General features: G+C 32.9%; 1 protein-coding gene and 1 pseudogene across 1 annotated transcript; both read left to right on the top strand.

Annotated features, from left to right (window-relative positions):
• The first annotated feature begins 5,285 nt into the window (after positions 1 to 5,285).
• On the top strand, positions 5,286 to 6,677 carry LOC120205663 (annotated as a pseudogene).
• An 8,282-nt stretch (positions 6,678 to 14,959) lies between these two features.
• LOC120205532 (galactinol synthase 1-like) lies at positions 14,960 to 16,085 on the top strand. The gene is made up of 2 exons (XM_039205384.1): positions 14,960 to 15,770; positions 15,859 to 16,085. The coding sequence occupies exons 1-2, from the start codon at positions 15,048 to 15,050 to the stop codon at positions 15,871 to 15,873; spliced, it is 738 nt and encodes a 245-aa protein (XP_039061315.1). The 5' UTR covers positions 14,960 to 15,047; the 3' UTR covers positions 15,874 to 16,085.
• Positions 16,086 to 17,600: the final 1,515 nt, after the last annotated feature.

A 17,600-nucleotide genomic window follows, 5' to 3' on the forward strand; every position in this document is an offset into this window, starting at 1 on the left:
AAGGTTTCTATGCAATTTCTGAAAAAGAGTGTAATAAGAGAAAATGATTGTTCATATGTAATCATGGACCACTAAGATAAATGTTATAGCGTTAAATTAAAGTTGTGTGAATCATTTAATATCTTTAAAAGATCGATCGAAATATTTGATATCTTCAAACATTTCATCACTGCTAATCAACTCTTACACTATTTATCACTGTAGATTTGGTTGATTTGCATTGTCGACTATTTTTCATGAAAGAACAATGGAAGGTAGGGTCTCCAACGTTTATGTTCGTTTATGTTCGTGTTCATTTATGTTCGTATTCGTTTATGTTCGTGTTTGTTTATGTTCGTTTATTTATTAAATGAACGAACATGAACAAATTATATTCCTTAATAAACGAACATGAACAAAAATTTTTTTGTTCGTTTATGTTCGTGTTCGTTTATGTTCGTCTATTTATTAAATGAACGAACATGAACATACCTCCGTTCGTGTACGTTCGGTTCGTTTACAGGCCTATATCACATGCAATGCTAAATGGATGAGAAAATGCATTCTTCTTAATCCATTCAAGATTGATGAATATGCTAAATATTTTCTTATAGACATTAATTATCGATTAATCTAACGGGATAAGACGTTAAATCTTCTTATTTTTAATAATTTGAAGTGTTTATAAGAGAAATATACGTTCATAATATTTTTTAACTATTGACAATATACAGGGCTTGTAGACGCACCTGCTCAAATCCAGAACCTCAAGAAAAAATAACACTCCCTTTAATCACTTAGACCGTTTTATGGGCTTAAGATGTTAAATCTTTTAAGATTAAATATTCAAATCTTGATACATTATGAATGAAATAAATTACTCTTGTACTAGACTTTTACATAATTTGATTTGATTTAATCAATTAATGAATTAGATAATCGTAATTATATCGGGAGAATTACACCTAGACCTAGAGAGATTGGAATTCCACTATAATGTGTGTATACAAGGTCCATTACATGGCATTAACTAAGGATTAACGTAGGATTTTATGTTAAGGGTATGAACTTGAACTTATAAAATTTTAGGGGTAAATTTCATCTTACAAAATTTAAAAAGTAAAAATAAATTTTCAACGAGCGACTGCCCTCACCCGTTCTCTCGATCCGTCTCTGCCCGTAATTTCTCCCACTGAATAGTTGATTTTAGTTAGAAGGTCAATGATTATAGCATTGGATTCAATTCACTTTTGTGAAGTGTGAAGCACAATTTGAGCTCATCTTTTCATAAGAAAAAAGTGGTTTCCATCTTTTAGGTAACATGCTAACATGGGGCTCATTTGATTGGCAGATTATGTCATTTTTGTGCTCAGCATATAATCTACTTCCTTTTCTCCTTATTATTAGGTCTGATTGTGTCTCGGTCTATATACTATTCCAACTTTTACAATTTAGTCCATAGACTTTTTGTTTAAGGAATATAGTCTCTTTACTTATTTGATTTCGAGATTAAACCCTGGTTAAAACCGTTTTTAACTAATTTCCGCTGAATGCGAATATGCGTTTCCTGTTAAAAATAGTCACCTGACTATTCATAATGTTCTGAACTCAATCAACGTGTTAATTTCCAACTCAAAAGATCATGATTTTTTAATGAAAAATGACGAGTTGGAACATAATGAATAGTCGATTGACTGTTTGGTAACTTTTAATAGTCGAGTGACTAATAAAGCAACTCCCTATAGTTGAGGGATTATTTTGTAACTTTTAATAGTTAATGAACTTAATAAAGTAATATCTTATAGTCGGAAAACTATTTGTGTACTTTACCCATTTTTTTTATTTTGAATCGACATACATGCCAATATTTAAAACATATTTAAACCTTCTTAATATTTTGCAAGTTGGAAAAAAAAGTAGGAAATGGCGCCCTTTCAACCATATTTGCAAAGATGATGGAAAAAAGTGTGAGGACTTATTGTCAAAGGCCTAATAACTATTTAGGTCCCTACATATCCGTAAATTTTGGGCAGATGATGAAATGGTGATCGAGTTTTGCTGTCACCACAAGAGCAGACCCTTATCTGACATTTGATTGATGAGCTACACGTGGAATTTTGGACCTCGACGTTTACAATAATGGACCTATTGACCCTAGTATCCTTTTGGGTTCACGTACCTTTGTCAGCCCACGTTAGCTACATCGAGGGACTTCAAATGAAGAAATCTAGTATGGGTTCCTGCCCCTCTTTCCACCTTGTTAATATCATGGGGGCATGCCTTAGCCCCGTAACTTCGCTTTGGATCCTACTAAATTTCACTTGATTGAAATTAGGGTGTTTATTGTTCGGTGTTACTAATAATTATTTGATTATGAACGTTTAAATATTTTATAATTTTTAGATGTTCGAAACTAGAATCTGTAAGAATAATAATTATTTTTCTAATAATTGAGGTAATTTGGTTCGTGCAAATTAATTAAATTTGATTTAAGTTAGATGTGGTTTTTTTTAATAAAAAAGGGTAAAGCACACAAATGTCCTCTGATTATAGGGCATTGCTTTATTTAATCCTCGACCATTAAAAGTTATAAAATGATAATTTGACTTTAGAATATTATTTTATTAATTTATTCAACTGTTAAAAACTACAAAATTGTCACATAACTATTCATTATGTTCCAAACTCATCATTTTTCATTAAAAAAATGGTGGTTGCCTAAGTTAGACGCTAACATGATGACTGTGACATAGTAGTCGTGTGAGATTATAGAATCATATTTTATCGGCACAGTCAGTAGGTTAACGTTTTGCTCAGAATATCGATAATTTTTAACATAAAATGACGAGTTTGGAACATAATGAATAGTTGGATGTCTATTTTGTAACTTTTAATGATCAGTGACCTCAATCAAGCAACACTTTATAGTTGAAAATTTTATTTTATAACTTTTAATAGTCGATGAACTTAATAAAATAATACCCTATAGTCAAAGATTATTTGTGTACTTTAGCCTAAAAAATAATTTAGTTAAAGATTATATATGTTAAGAGTCTGATCAATTTACTTAACAAAATTTTAATTCAATTATAAATTGAATCAAATGTTTGAACATTTTTTTAACAAATAAGATCATAGTCTATGCATAAAGAAAGAAATTGAAATCGAATACTTTAATATTTGAAATTAAAACCTATTTAATATCGCTCCACCCTCTTCCATTCTTTTTACAGTTTGTGTTTTTTTAACAAATTAAATTAAAATTTTCTTTTTTAATTTTATTTAGACGACAACGACACCGGTTTTTATGTTGGTTGTCAACCGTCGGTTGTCTTTTTTCTTTGTTTATTTTCTAGTTTTTTTAATAAGAATAATTTATCTTTATGACACATTTATCTCTATCTTTGTGGCACGTTTGCCTTTGTCTTTTGGAAGTTTTCGGATGTTTGTCCATTGTTTTAATTTATCGTTTATCTTAGGGTTGGATTTGACATCGTCGTGACTGATCAAGATGACGATTATTTGTTATCATGTTGATCTTCCATACTTTGAACCCTCAAATTGATTTGGATACATGTTTTGTGTTCGTAGATATTTTTCTCAAGTTGCACTACTTTGATTTACGATTTGTCGGTAGTCTTTTAGTAGCTTCATCTCCTTTTGTGGATCGTTTGCCGATGTAGTCAGATTTGTTCGTATCTCCTTTTAGTATTTTATTTCCACATGTAAGACTAGATATTAATATTTTAATTAATAAATTCTTTAATAAAAAATACTTAAAATCAATTATAAAACAATATGTTAATGCCTTTTAAAGTCAAATAAGGGCCGGATAATATTTGAAAGAAGAAAAAAACCCTGATAAAATTATGAAGCCACGCGCTATGGAAAAGCGTATAAAACTTCAAGGGTAAACTATGCATTTAATGCCTAAAAGATCGATTTTGAAATGTTTAGGTACATAAATTTTATTTTTTTTCAAAACATACCTAATGTTTAATTTTTATTTCATTTGAGTATCCGTCGTTAAAAACTTAACGTATTTAGTATTAAACCATCAATTTTGATCCCTTTTAGTGCCTAAACTTTTAATTTTTTTAAAACTTAAAATTAAATTTTAAATGAGGATATTAAAATGAAACAAAAGTTAAAAATTTTAACGGTGACACAAAAATTACACTATAAATATGATTTTGAAAAAAATTAAAATTTAAATACTAAAATAGATTAAAACTAATAATTTAGATAGTAAATACACAATTTACATAAAATTCAAAAACAGAAAAGGAAAACCCAATTGGAGTGTGGAGGGGACAAACAGCCGCTACCAGGCGGGTTGGCCCCTAACCGTGCCTTCTTCACCAAACGTTTTCCATTAAGGCCACCTCACCTTTCAATTTTCACCCATTTTTTCCCACGCGCACCCTCCAACGCGTTCAATTAAAACACCATTCTTTTTTTAATTAATATGAGTTAGTACAAAACAATATTCATTTAAAGATAACTCATAACTTTTTGACATTAAACACTTATATTTCTGATATTTTTAGTATCTATGGTATTCAAATCTGAATACTCAAAGAATAACAATTATTTTACCATAAGACTACTTGGTTTGTGTCCCTTATTTATTTTACATGAATATTTCGAACCCATCACTTAAAATCCACATCACCAACAATCAGTTGGATTAGTGGGATGTGTCACTAAATCTCTTAAGTAAGGTCAGAAGTTCGGATCTGAATAATCACGAATAGAACAAACTAACTTGGGAGGGATATAAATAAACTTATAATCCACGTCTTCCTAAATTAACGATACATTTTATAATCTTATATATATATATATATATATAGGGATGGGCATGGGTCGGGTTTTTGGTCCACCCGACCCGAGAAGAAGAGGACCTCCACCCGTGACCCGACCCGATAGATAGTTTAAAAAATCCGATTTGGCCCGACCCGAAATAATAATAATAAAAATTTATTTAATAAAAACAATGACTAAATTGAAAAAAATAATATATAGAGGGGTATTATTGTAATTATTCTTAAATATATAGGGTAAAATTATATATTTTTCTTGGGTCGAGTCGGGTCGGATTTTTTTTACCCTAAACCCGACCAGACACGAACACCACATAAAAAAATCCGATCCGATCGGGTCGGAACCCGTCGGGTTCGGGTTAGATGCCCATCTATATATATATATATTCCCTCGTCTTCGCCGGTATAAATAGTAGGCAAGCTCAAGAGCCATAAACATTACACCTCTTCTAGAAACTCTCCCCTTGAGTACTCCATTACATTTTTTAGTTAAAACAAATAAGCCCAATGGTTGTGCCGTCATCGGCAGGTTCAATGAAGACCAAGAAAACCAGGGCCGTGGGGATTCCGGTAGTCGATCTTTGTCTCGATAGGTCGTCAGTGTCGGAGCTGATCGTCGAAGCCTGCCAAGACTACGGATTCTTTAAGGTCATTAACCATGGCGTCCCTAGGGACACGATAACCACACTCGAAGAACAAGAGATTTGTTTTTTCGACAAGCCGGCCGATGACAAGCAACGTGCAGGGCCGGCGACGCCGTATGGTTATGGTTTGAAAAACATCGGGTTCAACGGCGATAAGGGTGAACTCGAGTATCTTTTTCTCCAAACCAACCTTTTCTCCGTTGCTGAGAAATCCAAAACCATCTCCGATGATCTCAGAGTTTCAGGTAATTTGTTTAAACAACATCCTTAACCATTTGACATTGAATTTTTATACTCATTTTTTATATTAGAACCTAAAATTTTAATAAATAACAATAATTCTTTTAGCGGTAGGTCACTCGGTTCGTACTACAATTAATGCTTTGGTATCCTAGAAAGGGACAGCTTCCCTTTTATTGCTTTTTTGCAGTCAACAATTTATCTTCAACATGGCATGCATTTGTAACAGCCCATGGTCTCCTACCTTTTAAAGGCCCCCTTACCCTATCCCCAAAAGAATTGTAGGGGAAATGAGTAGCACGATCTGATGAATTAGATTCCCAACATTAATGCATGCAAACGGGAATTCGGACAAGTTATCATATGAAACCTTGTTTTGTTTTCTTTACAGTTGTGCCGCAAATGATTATATAGAAGCAGTGAGGGATTTAGCAAGCGAGATTCTGGAGATGGTGGCCGAGGGTCTTTGGATCGAAGACAAGTACGTGTTCAGTAGGCTAATCAAAGACCCCCAGAGCGATTCGGTCTTAAGTTCAAGCATTATCCATCTTCCAACAAACCATGCCGAGACGATGATCGGATCGGATTCGGAGAGCATTCCGACCCTCAGATCATCACCGTACTACGATCCAACGACGTCGCCGGCCTCGAGATCTCTTCAAATGACGGGTTATGGATCCCCGTCCCCCCTGATCCATCACAATTCTACGTGATCATCGGCGACGCACTGCAGGTTCTAACGAATGGCAGGTTTACGAGCGTGAGACATCGGGCGTTGGCCAACTCGTCGTCGGGGAATTCAAGAATGTCGATCATGTACTTCGGTGCACCGCCTCTTAACGCAACGATCGGTCCTCACCGGCAGCTTGTCTCGCCCCAAAACCCTAGCCTCTACAAGCCTTTCACTTGGGGTGAATACAAGAATGCTGCCTACTCCTTACGCTTGGGCGATTGCCGCTTCGACCTCTTCAAGCTTCATCGTACATGAATATATATATATGGTTTTATTGTTTTCTAAAGCTCTATATTTCATTAATTATGTGAACCAAGGAAACTTTCACAATACCAATATCTTCCATTGTCTCTTTCCATCCACTGATTAATTGATAATCTGATAACTTAAATTGGTTTTATGTCACGATCATTTGACCAAACTGTGTTCTCCCAAAACTTGAGTTGCATTCGAGTCGAACACTTCCAGTTTTCGGACATGTGTTTGCATTCTTAAAGGCAACCAATGGGGAGGAAACCTGTAATCCTTATTTTCAATCTCACCAACTATGACAAAAACCAATTGGTGGTTCGATCAACTAGAGTCTGATGGCCTTTTTTGGTAATGAAAACGACAGACTTAAAAACCAGTTTTAAAACGACAGAATTAAATCCTTAGTTTATACCGGAGTCGGAATTGGTTTGGATGAATTATATATATTTTTAGATCGGAGTTGGATGTAAAATATACAATTTTTGGGTCGGGACGGATTCAAGTGAAAGTTACATATTTTCGGATCGAATCAGATTGATCAAAAACTCAACCCAACACGATCAATTTTCTAATTTGGCGTAATTGTCATGGTTTAATTACGATGATGATGGATGCCAATCAAATGATAACTACGTGCCCATGAATATCCATCAATCATTGTGATATTCACAAATAATAACACTCAAAATTGGTGTGATTGTGGACCAACGGCTTATACGGAAGTGGACCCATTCATATGCGTATACGTATATATAATCCATGACTTAATTTTCCCAATGAAGTTTATGAGTTAATTTTGTGTTTTGGACAGGCGTGTTAATTTAATGGATCAGATTTGTCTGGTACAATTCAGCCCTAATTCCACCACTAATTTTATTAAGTCCTCGTGATAATTAGGATATGAATGTGAAGTTTGCCAAACCCTCATTGACTAATGTATGGCGAGAACTGCATCAATACATTGGTGCCCAACCTAAAGTTTATTTAGGGAAGCGAAATACAGCTATGTCTAGCAATTTAGATATACATTTTATATGGTTAATACGCGGGTCTATCTAATTTCTTAGTCAAAGTGTGAATATATTTTGGTTTTCTGTGGACCATCTGTTATGTCCTTTTCAAAAAAAAAAGATGATATATGTCAATTTATTTATCGGAATATTAAAACTTCAACTAACCACAAATGAAATTATATTGATCTATATAATAAAATAATAAAATGAATACATCTAAACCATGATGCGTAGGCTATTGGGTTTGGAAATTTGGGTACTAAAATTAAGGGGCATGGACTGAGTTTTGGGCTTACAAAGCCCAACAGTAGGAATATGCATGATTTTAATCAAGTGCTACTTACGTAAGGTTCAACTATTCTTTCACTGAAGTAGGAGTCTCATGTTTCCCTTAATCCTATGCTAGGAGCTTTGTCATGAGTACACGACTAAAGGATCTCTAACCCTAATCATTGTAACTGCTACGCATTATCTAAATGTGACATTGACACTCTTGTGCTTTATCTGAATGCAACCCTGACTCTTCTATACAACACACAAGTTGAGGTAGGCATCGTGGTGCGACTGAGGGGCTACATCTCGGAGCACACACTCCTCTAGCTTACCTAGGATACCCTCGGCTATCTAGGGTGGGATCCAGAGCTACATTGGAAATGTACACCCGACCAAATTACTCCGTCAAGTCTTAGGGCATCTATGCTCAGTTGGCATCTATGCTCAGTTGGCATCTGAAGTGCCTTGGTATTGACTATATACCTAGACATTCTAACAAGCAATACAATCGTCCTACCGCTAAAGTAACTCAGGTGTCCTGATTGTTTCCCGAGCGTCACACAAGAGCTAGTTTATGATATTAATCTCTTGAGATTTATTACGCTATTAATGTTATCGTTTATTGCTCTCCCTAGCTACTATCTCGCTCGTTCTCTCATCTAGAATATCATGCGAGAGTTTACTAGTTGTTACTACTGATAGCATGCTCTAATCTATTTGTTCGCAACTTAAGGACATTTTAGTTATTCTCTGTTTCTAAAGAAGTCTCTACACGTTTCTTGACTCATGACGATTATTTTGTTTGTTGTTTACTGACTGTGATACTAGCTAACCCGATACTTGACTTGGGTTCATTTCTGGGAATTAATACTCTATCGCTCTTACTATGCTTTCCCTCAATTCACCCTCGAATTGGAGGGACAACTATACGTTCCCAATCGTCGACATTCCTACAGTACGTAACTCCACTATTTCGTTATCTTGTCATACCGCTTACTGGTATATCCTCTGTAACGATCCTTCACTCTTAGGTATTTGTTATGCGTTCAACTAAAGATATTTGGATGCATTACGTCCACTATGGTTACTTCGGTCTCACTCCTATGAGTGTTTCTAGGCCCATTGGCCATTTATGTTCCCACGAACTAAGTTCTACCATTACATACCATCTTTAGTTCTTACGGGCCTTAAATAGGTCAATTCTAACCATCCAAGGTGAGTAGTATCGATACCCTACGGTCAAGTATCGATACCCTATGAGTATCGATACCAAAAATGACTTTGATGTCCTAAAAAAATAGCCTAGTATCAATACCAGACACCCTCAATATCAATACTATAGGAGTAATATCGATAATCTCTTCTGAAGTATCAATACTCCTATCTAGAAACCCTAAAATTCATCCCAATTCATCCAGTATTGATATTGTTCATCCAATATCAATACTCAAACCCAAAAATGTTTTATTTATGCTCGGAAAACACTAAAAAATCCTCCCAAATGTCTTAGTTTTGTTTCTAATAATGTGTTAAAGCTTTAGGAAGTTATTTAGGATCCTAGAGTGTCATAAAATCATATTCTATGGCATGAATCAAGTTTAAACCCTAAAATGTTCAATTACACAAATCTTATCAATTCATCACATTTATGAAAGTCTTGACACTCTAAAGGATTAGAAATACACAACCTTGGTGCTAAGATCCCAAAATGAAGCTCGTTACTTAGCCACACTCCTTTCTTTTATGATTTGGATGAAAACCCCCACCTTTGAACTATGATCACTTAGAGAGGTTGAAGGAGGAGGAAATGGGCAGGATGAACATGAAGAGAAAATGGATGAAATGGGATATAAAGACCCTCATCTTTTTTAAAAATTGAAATTGCACATTTGGTCATCTCACATCTTTCCACTATTCAAAAATCTCCTTTTTATGGTTAATTGGGCTCAATTCCAACCCGATTAAGCCCAAAGACTTAAATTATAAAATTTACGGGGTCCACATACCTCTCGGGTAAACCGAAACTATTAGAGCATAATTTAGGGTGTTACATTCAATATTCATATGTAGTCTCACATTAATCTAAATTAAAGAGGATCAAATTACCTAAATACAACTATGACGGGGAAAAACGGGCAGCAGAGGAATAAAACCAAACTATTTACAGCTAAAAAGATTCAATTCCATCAATGAAAATTTTCAGCATGGAAATGTAAATGAGATTCATCTTCAAAAGGCAAAAGGCAATACCCAAAGATTAAATTTGAATCTGAGTCTTCTACATGATAGGCAGATATCAAAATGATATACATAATCTTTTGTCGTTCATTCTGAGTTGAAGAACTGAGTAGAAACCGGGGGGGAGGTTATCAACCAATCAACAACAATGAAGAGAATCAAAGAATGATCTCAAGCTAGGAAACAACTTGAGGTTGACAAACTATGGTCTATAAAATTGTGAATAAGCTCAACAAAAATCATAATATAACATCAAGACTGTATCATAACACAACATATTTTCCAAATTTGAAAACATATATTTCCTATTGAATTTTTCTTCGACGATAAAGTGGAAGCATGCTCATCCAGACAGGAATTGATCGAAACCCAGACTCGTTAAGAAGCTACATTCTGGTCTGGAGAAAACAAAAGGAAAGGCACCAAAGGATGAGATGATCGCATAAGAATACCTCCATCAAATTATGCTTCTCCTGATCGGTCATTATTTGTCTAATGGTTTCAGGCTTGATCATGTGGTCTTTTGGGTTTATTTTTTTCCTCTGCAAAGGTAAAACATTACTATTTGTTTCGCCTTCCATTGGTGCAGCTTCTGTGGAATTCACAGGATCAACATTTATTGTTACAGGAAGCTTCTTTTCTACAGCTCTCCATCTTGCTTCAAAATATTTACTTAGTGTCTTGGCCATGAAGTTGACATCATTTCCAGGTGGCTTATACGTCATCTCAGTATAAATCCGTCTAGAACTCCCAAAGCCTCTGATTCACCCATGGTTTCAACCGCATGCTGTAGTCGTGGCTAAAACTAGAAGAAATCCCTCCCTTAGAATACTTCTTAGGCTTCCCCATCAATTAATCTTATTAAAACACAGAATCAAAATGTAAGATTTTGATAGGGTAGCAAAGGCACTCTATGCGTTTGTTATAAAGCTCCAGTTGCAGCAAAAGTTAACTGCATGTAAGAATTCTAATTCCTCGAGAAGTTCCATAACGGGCAGTTCATCAGTCCTTCAAAAGCAACCATACGCCAATCTCAAAACCTAAAATCTTTAGGGGGTGTTTGGATAGAGAATGTGGGATTCATATGGGAATGAAATTTACATTCTCCGTTTGGTTAGTCCGGGAATCTCATTTCTGGTAATGTAAGATTACCAATAGTGGATTTTTTTGAGTATATTACCGGAAATGTCATTACCTCTATTTTTTTTAGGTATTGTTAGATTCCCAGCGTTTTAGACTAAAATGCCCTTAATTTTTTTTAAATATCATTTTTCTGTCATTGAATAATAAAAATTCTACGGATGTTAAATTACAAATTTATCCTTAAACTATTTTAGATTTACAAAAAAAAGTCTAATTAAAATTTATATGAAGTTCAGGGGTTAAAATAAAATTTTACCCTTTCATTAAACCTTTTTATATTTTTAATTTTGTAAAAAAAATAAATAAATTTATGAATTTAAATTTTTTAAAGAATATAATATTTTTCAACTTGTTAAAAAATCAATATAATAAGGACAATGGTTAAATAACATTCCAATAATCTTTTATTATTTTAACAAATACGGTAATCTTACATTCCTGCTAACTCAACCAAACACAAAAATACAACATTCTCAGTAATCATATTCCCTGATAATCTTACACTCTCACTAATAATCTCCATTTTATGAACCAAACACACCCTTAAATAACAATTTTCCTCGCTATCAATTAAACGTTTATAAATGTTTTGTCGGGCGATACTAAACTATTGCGCGCGCATATATATATATATATATAATATTGTATTATTTACATTATATAGTCAATTAATCCATTACAATTGATAAGTGGTTCAGTTTTAATGTCGTATCTACTCTAAATTTGTTTACCCACCTTGAATTTATTTTGTTCAAAAGATAAAAAGGTCTGTTATAAATATTATTTTTGTTTGGGTTTAAAAATTTATTCATCAAGTCCGAATCAAAATAAAATAAAAAATTTATCTAATTAAAACTCAAATCCAATATGTAAACCCAAAAAATATACAATCTAGACCCAACATCATTAACTTCAATAGCAACAGTATTAGTCAACCCAACCCCCTCCAAATTCACTTTGCACTCAATACGAGAAACAAAAAAATCATTTTTACATAGATTTAATGGGGTTTATCTAGAAAAACTCTAATAACATGATAAGATTATTATCTATAAAAAAATGTAACACAATCTAAAAATCCGTAAAGAAAAAGTCTACAAACCTAAAAAAAAAATAGAGAAGAAGTAACAAAACAAACTAAAATAAATAGAGTAAATTTAAAGGAAATGCCAAACCTTTATTAAGATTTTTCGATGACGGCGAACATTTCCGACCGTAAATTATTACGGTGAGCAATTTCACGACGACGAGTGGATAAAGATTCTCTAAGACCACATAGATAAAACGATGATGAGCAACTTTCCAAAATCAGAATATTGTATTTGAATTAATTATATATCAAACATAAATTTATAAATATCAACATAATATCAAAAAAAATATATATTAAATCAAAGAATTTTTTTATGCATATTAAATCAAAGAATTAAAATTTACAATACTAAATCAACATAATCAATCACTAAATCAAATCTATATTTCAACATTAATTAATAAATACATTTCAAAATTTTAAAAAGTATATTTAAATCAATCAAAGGATTAAAATCTAATAATTCTTTTGAATAATTAATAAAAATAATAATACAAATAACAAACTATTTCTTAGTGAACCATGACATTCTTGGCGAAATCGTACTTGTTTTGTACGAGGCATCTCTAGTAAATTCTAAATATATTACAAGGTCGATATTGTTGCCTCAACCGATTGGGGAAGCAAGAGAAGAAACTCAAGCTAATATAGAGGGTTGCACCATGATATATTGTCAAGTCATATCGGATATCTAACGAAAACGAAAACAAAAACTTTATCGGCATGCAGTTGCATGCTATGATGGAGAAGAATTAATAGTATCAAATTAAAAGTAATTTATATAAATCAATTAATTTTTATTGATTTATTTTAAAATAAAATATTTTCTATTTTAATCATTAAAAAATGTGAATTTTGAAAATTCACCATATAAATATATAATTATCTTTTACGTCGATATCTTGAGAATATTTTAAAATAATATATATCTAAAAATATTCGTAAAATAATAATATTTGATATTGCATCTAGAATTATCTATAAAAGATTCTCAACATTTATAAGATTAATCATTAAAATATATGTCTAGAGTTTGAACTCTATATGCAAGTATAAGTGACTAGTATTACATTTAATCATATAGATTTATTGATTAATACTTGCGTATTACAAATCAATAATACTTATGTTTTACTCAACTACCATCTAAACTTTTTATAACACGATAAATATACCTATAAAGAATTAGAAGATTTCTTTTACCCGACCTTAGCTTTTCATCAACAACCCAATCAAGAGCCCTTTGAGGTTGTTCGGTTAGTGGAGGATGTTCAGGACTCTTAAGTCATATAAAAATGATCTTAAGTCGTCGGTATAGGTTTCACCTATGTATTTCACTCAGAAACTCATACTGAAAAAAGCTCCTAAGTCGGTCGCTCTGGCTAATACCAGCTCTACAATCTCATTAGTCTATCGCATCACCCTTTAACAAGGCGGTGATGCTCAAGGTTACCCTTAGGGGTAAGATAAAGTTGTTGCAAAGTACAAAAGGTCTCACGAAGCCATTGGTCGGCGACCAACATGTCAATGGTCTTGTAACGACAGAATCTCTCGACAAGGGACTCCTAAGGAGCTGTTGAGGTAAAAGAGGTGGTGCGAGTGTAGCGAGTGTTCTAGGGATAGCCCTAAAGATGTGCCTCAACACCTGTATGAGGTCACGAAAGAACGTTACCCACACCTTTAGCTAATTAACTAAAATTAAGCACATCCTAACTCCATTCCATTCCAACCATAAGCTCTATTAATTAATTAAAGGGTAAATTATGAGTTTAATATTTAAACTATCACTTTTGGTTCGTTTTAGTATCTAAACTTCAATTTTTCTAAAATCCTACCTCAGTTTAATTTTTGTTTTATTTTAATACTCACCGTTAAAATTTCATGGAACTTTTTCAGTGATATTTTTTATGGATAAATTATATCATTCATCACGTAACTATCTTTTCACTCCTATTTTGGTCATTAAAGTTTAAAATTTTTCAATTTAGCTACTCAACTTTCAAATTGCTTATGTTTTAATCACTCTAATTTATTTTATTAATAATATTTTGTGACATGATATTTTTTTATTATTTTATCAATATATAATTAAAATAAAAAATAAATTTATAAGTTAGGTGATTAAATTAAAAAAAAAATTCAATGACCAAAATAGGAGTGAGAAGATAGTTGAGTGATGAACGATAAATGATGTAATTTACCCATAAAAATGCCAAGTTATAATAATTTCGTTAAGTTTTTAACAAATTGTATTAAAATAAAACAAATATTAAATATTAAATATAATTTAAACAAAATAAAAATATAAGTTCTAAAACAAACCGAAACTATTTAGATATTAAACTCGATTTACCCTTAATTAAAATATGCCTCTCCAAAATCTTCTCCCAACCAAAACTCCGAATGTTTGATCATCAAAAACACGTGTACGGTTACCACACACCTCAACCTCCATTGCAAATAAACACTTTTGCATGATTTGTAAATTCTGAAGGAAAACTATTAACGCAGAACCAAAGCAGTTTCTGCTTCCTTCAGATTTATCAAAATCATCCCCCCAGCAACGCCTCCCCTCCGACGGATCAAAGTTTAGAAAAAAATCAACACTTTCCGATGTCCGACAAAGCTTACGTCACATTCTTTGCCGGCGACGGCGATTACGTGAAAGGCGTTGTAGCGTTAGCCAAGGGGTTGAGAAAGGTGAAATCCGTACACCTGTTGGTGGTGGCGGTTTTGCCCGACGTAGCCGGGGAGAACAGGCTCATACTTGAGAACCAGGGATGTATAGTGCGAGTGATCCGACCTGTTTACCCACCCGAGAATCATACCCAGTACGCCATGGCTTACTACGCCATCAATTCAAAGCTTTGTATCTGGGAATTTGTCGAGTACAGGAAGATGATATATCTGGACGGCGACATTCAGGTGTACGAAAACGACGATCACTTGTTCGATTTGCCGGACGGCCATTTCTACACGGTGATGGACTGTTTTTGTGAGACGACATGGAGACACACACCGCGATATGAGATAACTTACTGCCAACAATGCCCCGACAAGATCAAGTGGCCGGACGACAAGTGTCAAGCCCCTTCTCTTTACTTCAATGCCGGCATGTTCGTCTTTGAGCCCGGCCGTGAAACATGCGAAAACCTATTGCACACTCTCGAAATCACCCCTCCGACATCGTTTGCAGAACAGGACTTTTTGAACATGTTCTTCAAGGACATTTATAAGCCAATTCCGTTGTATTATAACCTCATTCTCGCCATGTTATGGCGACACCCGGAGAATGTAGAGCTCGAGAAAGTTAAGGTTGTCCATTACTGTGCTGCGGTAAGTATTGGACTGTATAGTATACTATCTTCTTCTTCTTCTTCTTCTTCTTCTTGATGGTGATGGTGTTTGGTGCGTGAATAAACAGGGATCAAAGCCATGAAGGTACACGGGGAAAGAAGAAAACATGCAAAGAGAAGACATCAAGATGCTGATAAAGAAATGGTGGGACGTTTACAACGACGAGTCACTCGATTACAAGAAACCAACCATTGCAGAGGGAGAAGCAGCGGTGGCAGTCTCGGATGCCGCCGGTGAAGTTAATTACGCGACCGCCCCATCCGCTGCTTAAACGTGGTCGGCTCTCTTTAAGAACAAAAAGAAAAAGAAAAAAAATAATAAGAAAAAAAGCAACCAAGAACGTTGTAAAGAATGTTCGGTCAGAAAAAGCAAAAATCCTTCATGTAATTTTTTTTGCACCAAAATGAAAATACTGAAAATTTTGTGGCCAGAATCTTGCTTCACCGTTATCTTATTTCTCTACTTGGTATTGTAATTTTCTATTGAATATATATATATATATATTGTAATCTCGTTGTAAGATTATTTGTCTTGACTAATATGTATCGTTCTGCGTCGCATATCCAACTTAGGTGGATGAGTTTTTCAATAGTGAATTTTGGCATCCACAAAGATTTTAACTCGAAACTTTACGTAACGATATTAAGATATTTACCGTTTTAATCAACCCCTATTAATATTTTTTATTGATCATATGATAATACTATAATTACATTATATATGTATATATATATATATATATATAACTAATAATTTATATAAAAATTGTATAATATATAAACATAAGAAAGATCCACTCGTAACTAAATCTCTTAGTAGAATAGAATATATTATTATATGTGCATTGTTAAGGGATGGTGTGCTCCAAGTATTTGTTAACTAGGATTCTTTTTATAATTTTAGAGGTTAAAAAGATGGGTAAAGTACACAGATGATCACTTAACTATAAGGTATTATTTTATTAAGTCATTTGAGTATTAAAAGTTATAAAATGGTCCTCAACTATAGGGCTTTACTTTGTTGAGTCCCTCAAATATTAAAAATTACAAAATGATCATCTGATTATTCATATGTTCCAAAATTGTCTTTTTTGTTAAAAATGATAAAATTATGAGTTAGACTATGATAATCTTATGAGATTTTGAGATCAAATTTTATCATATTACAGTCAGTAGGTTAATTTCCAGCCCAGACTATCGTCAAATTTCTAAATAAAAGGGTAAATTTGGAACATATGAATATTCAGGTGACTATTTTATAACTTTTAATATTTGAGGGACTCAACAAAATAATACCATATAGTCAGAGAACAATTTTATAACTTTTATAGTCGAGACTCAATAAAGTAACAACTTATAAATGGAGACCATTTATATACTTAACCTTAAAAATATTTAGTGATTATTTTTTATAACTATAAAGTAGATTTTAATTTTTAAAATAATGAGAGAATTATTTAAAAATAATATTTTCAATTATATTGAATTTTATAATATATGAATTTATATTATATAAATTTGTGTTTTGTGATATCTAAATTTATAATAAGTTATTTGTTTTTATCCATAAGAAGATAAAAATTCAATTGAATAATTTTTAACCTTTTTATGTAATATTTATTCTTTTAAAGTATTTATTTATTTATTTATTTACTATTCATCTCAATAATATTATTTGGGAAATTTAATAAAACAACTTCTTTAAACATTAATTAAAGTAACCTGAAAAGCTCATAATTGGGAACTACAAATTTAATTCTACGAAGGATGAGCAGATATTTTTTTTTTTTGGATAAGTAATGAGCAAAGA

The sequence above is a fragment of the Hibiscus syriacus genome, unplaced genomic scaffold (genome assembly GCF_006381635.1).
Source record: "Hibiscus syriacus cultivar Baekdansim isolate YM2019G1 unplaced genomic scaffold, ASM638163v2 tig00012523_pilon, whole genome shotgun sequence".
Lineage (NCBI taxonomy): Eukaryota > Viridiplantae > Streptophyta > Magnoliopsida > Malvales > Malvaceae > Hibiscus > Hibiscus syriacus.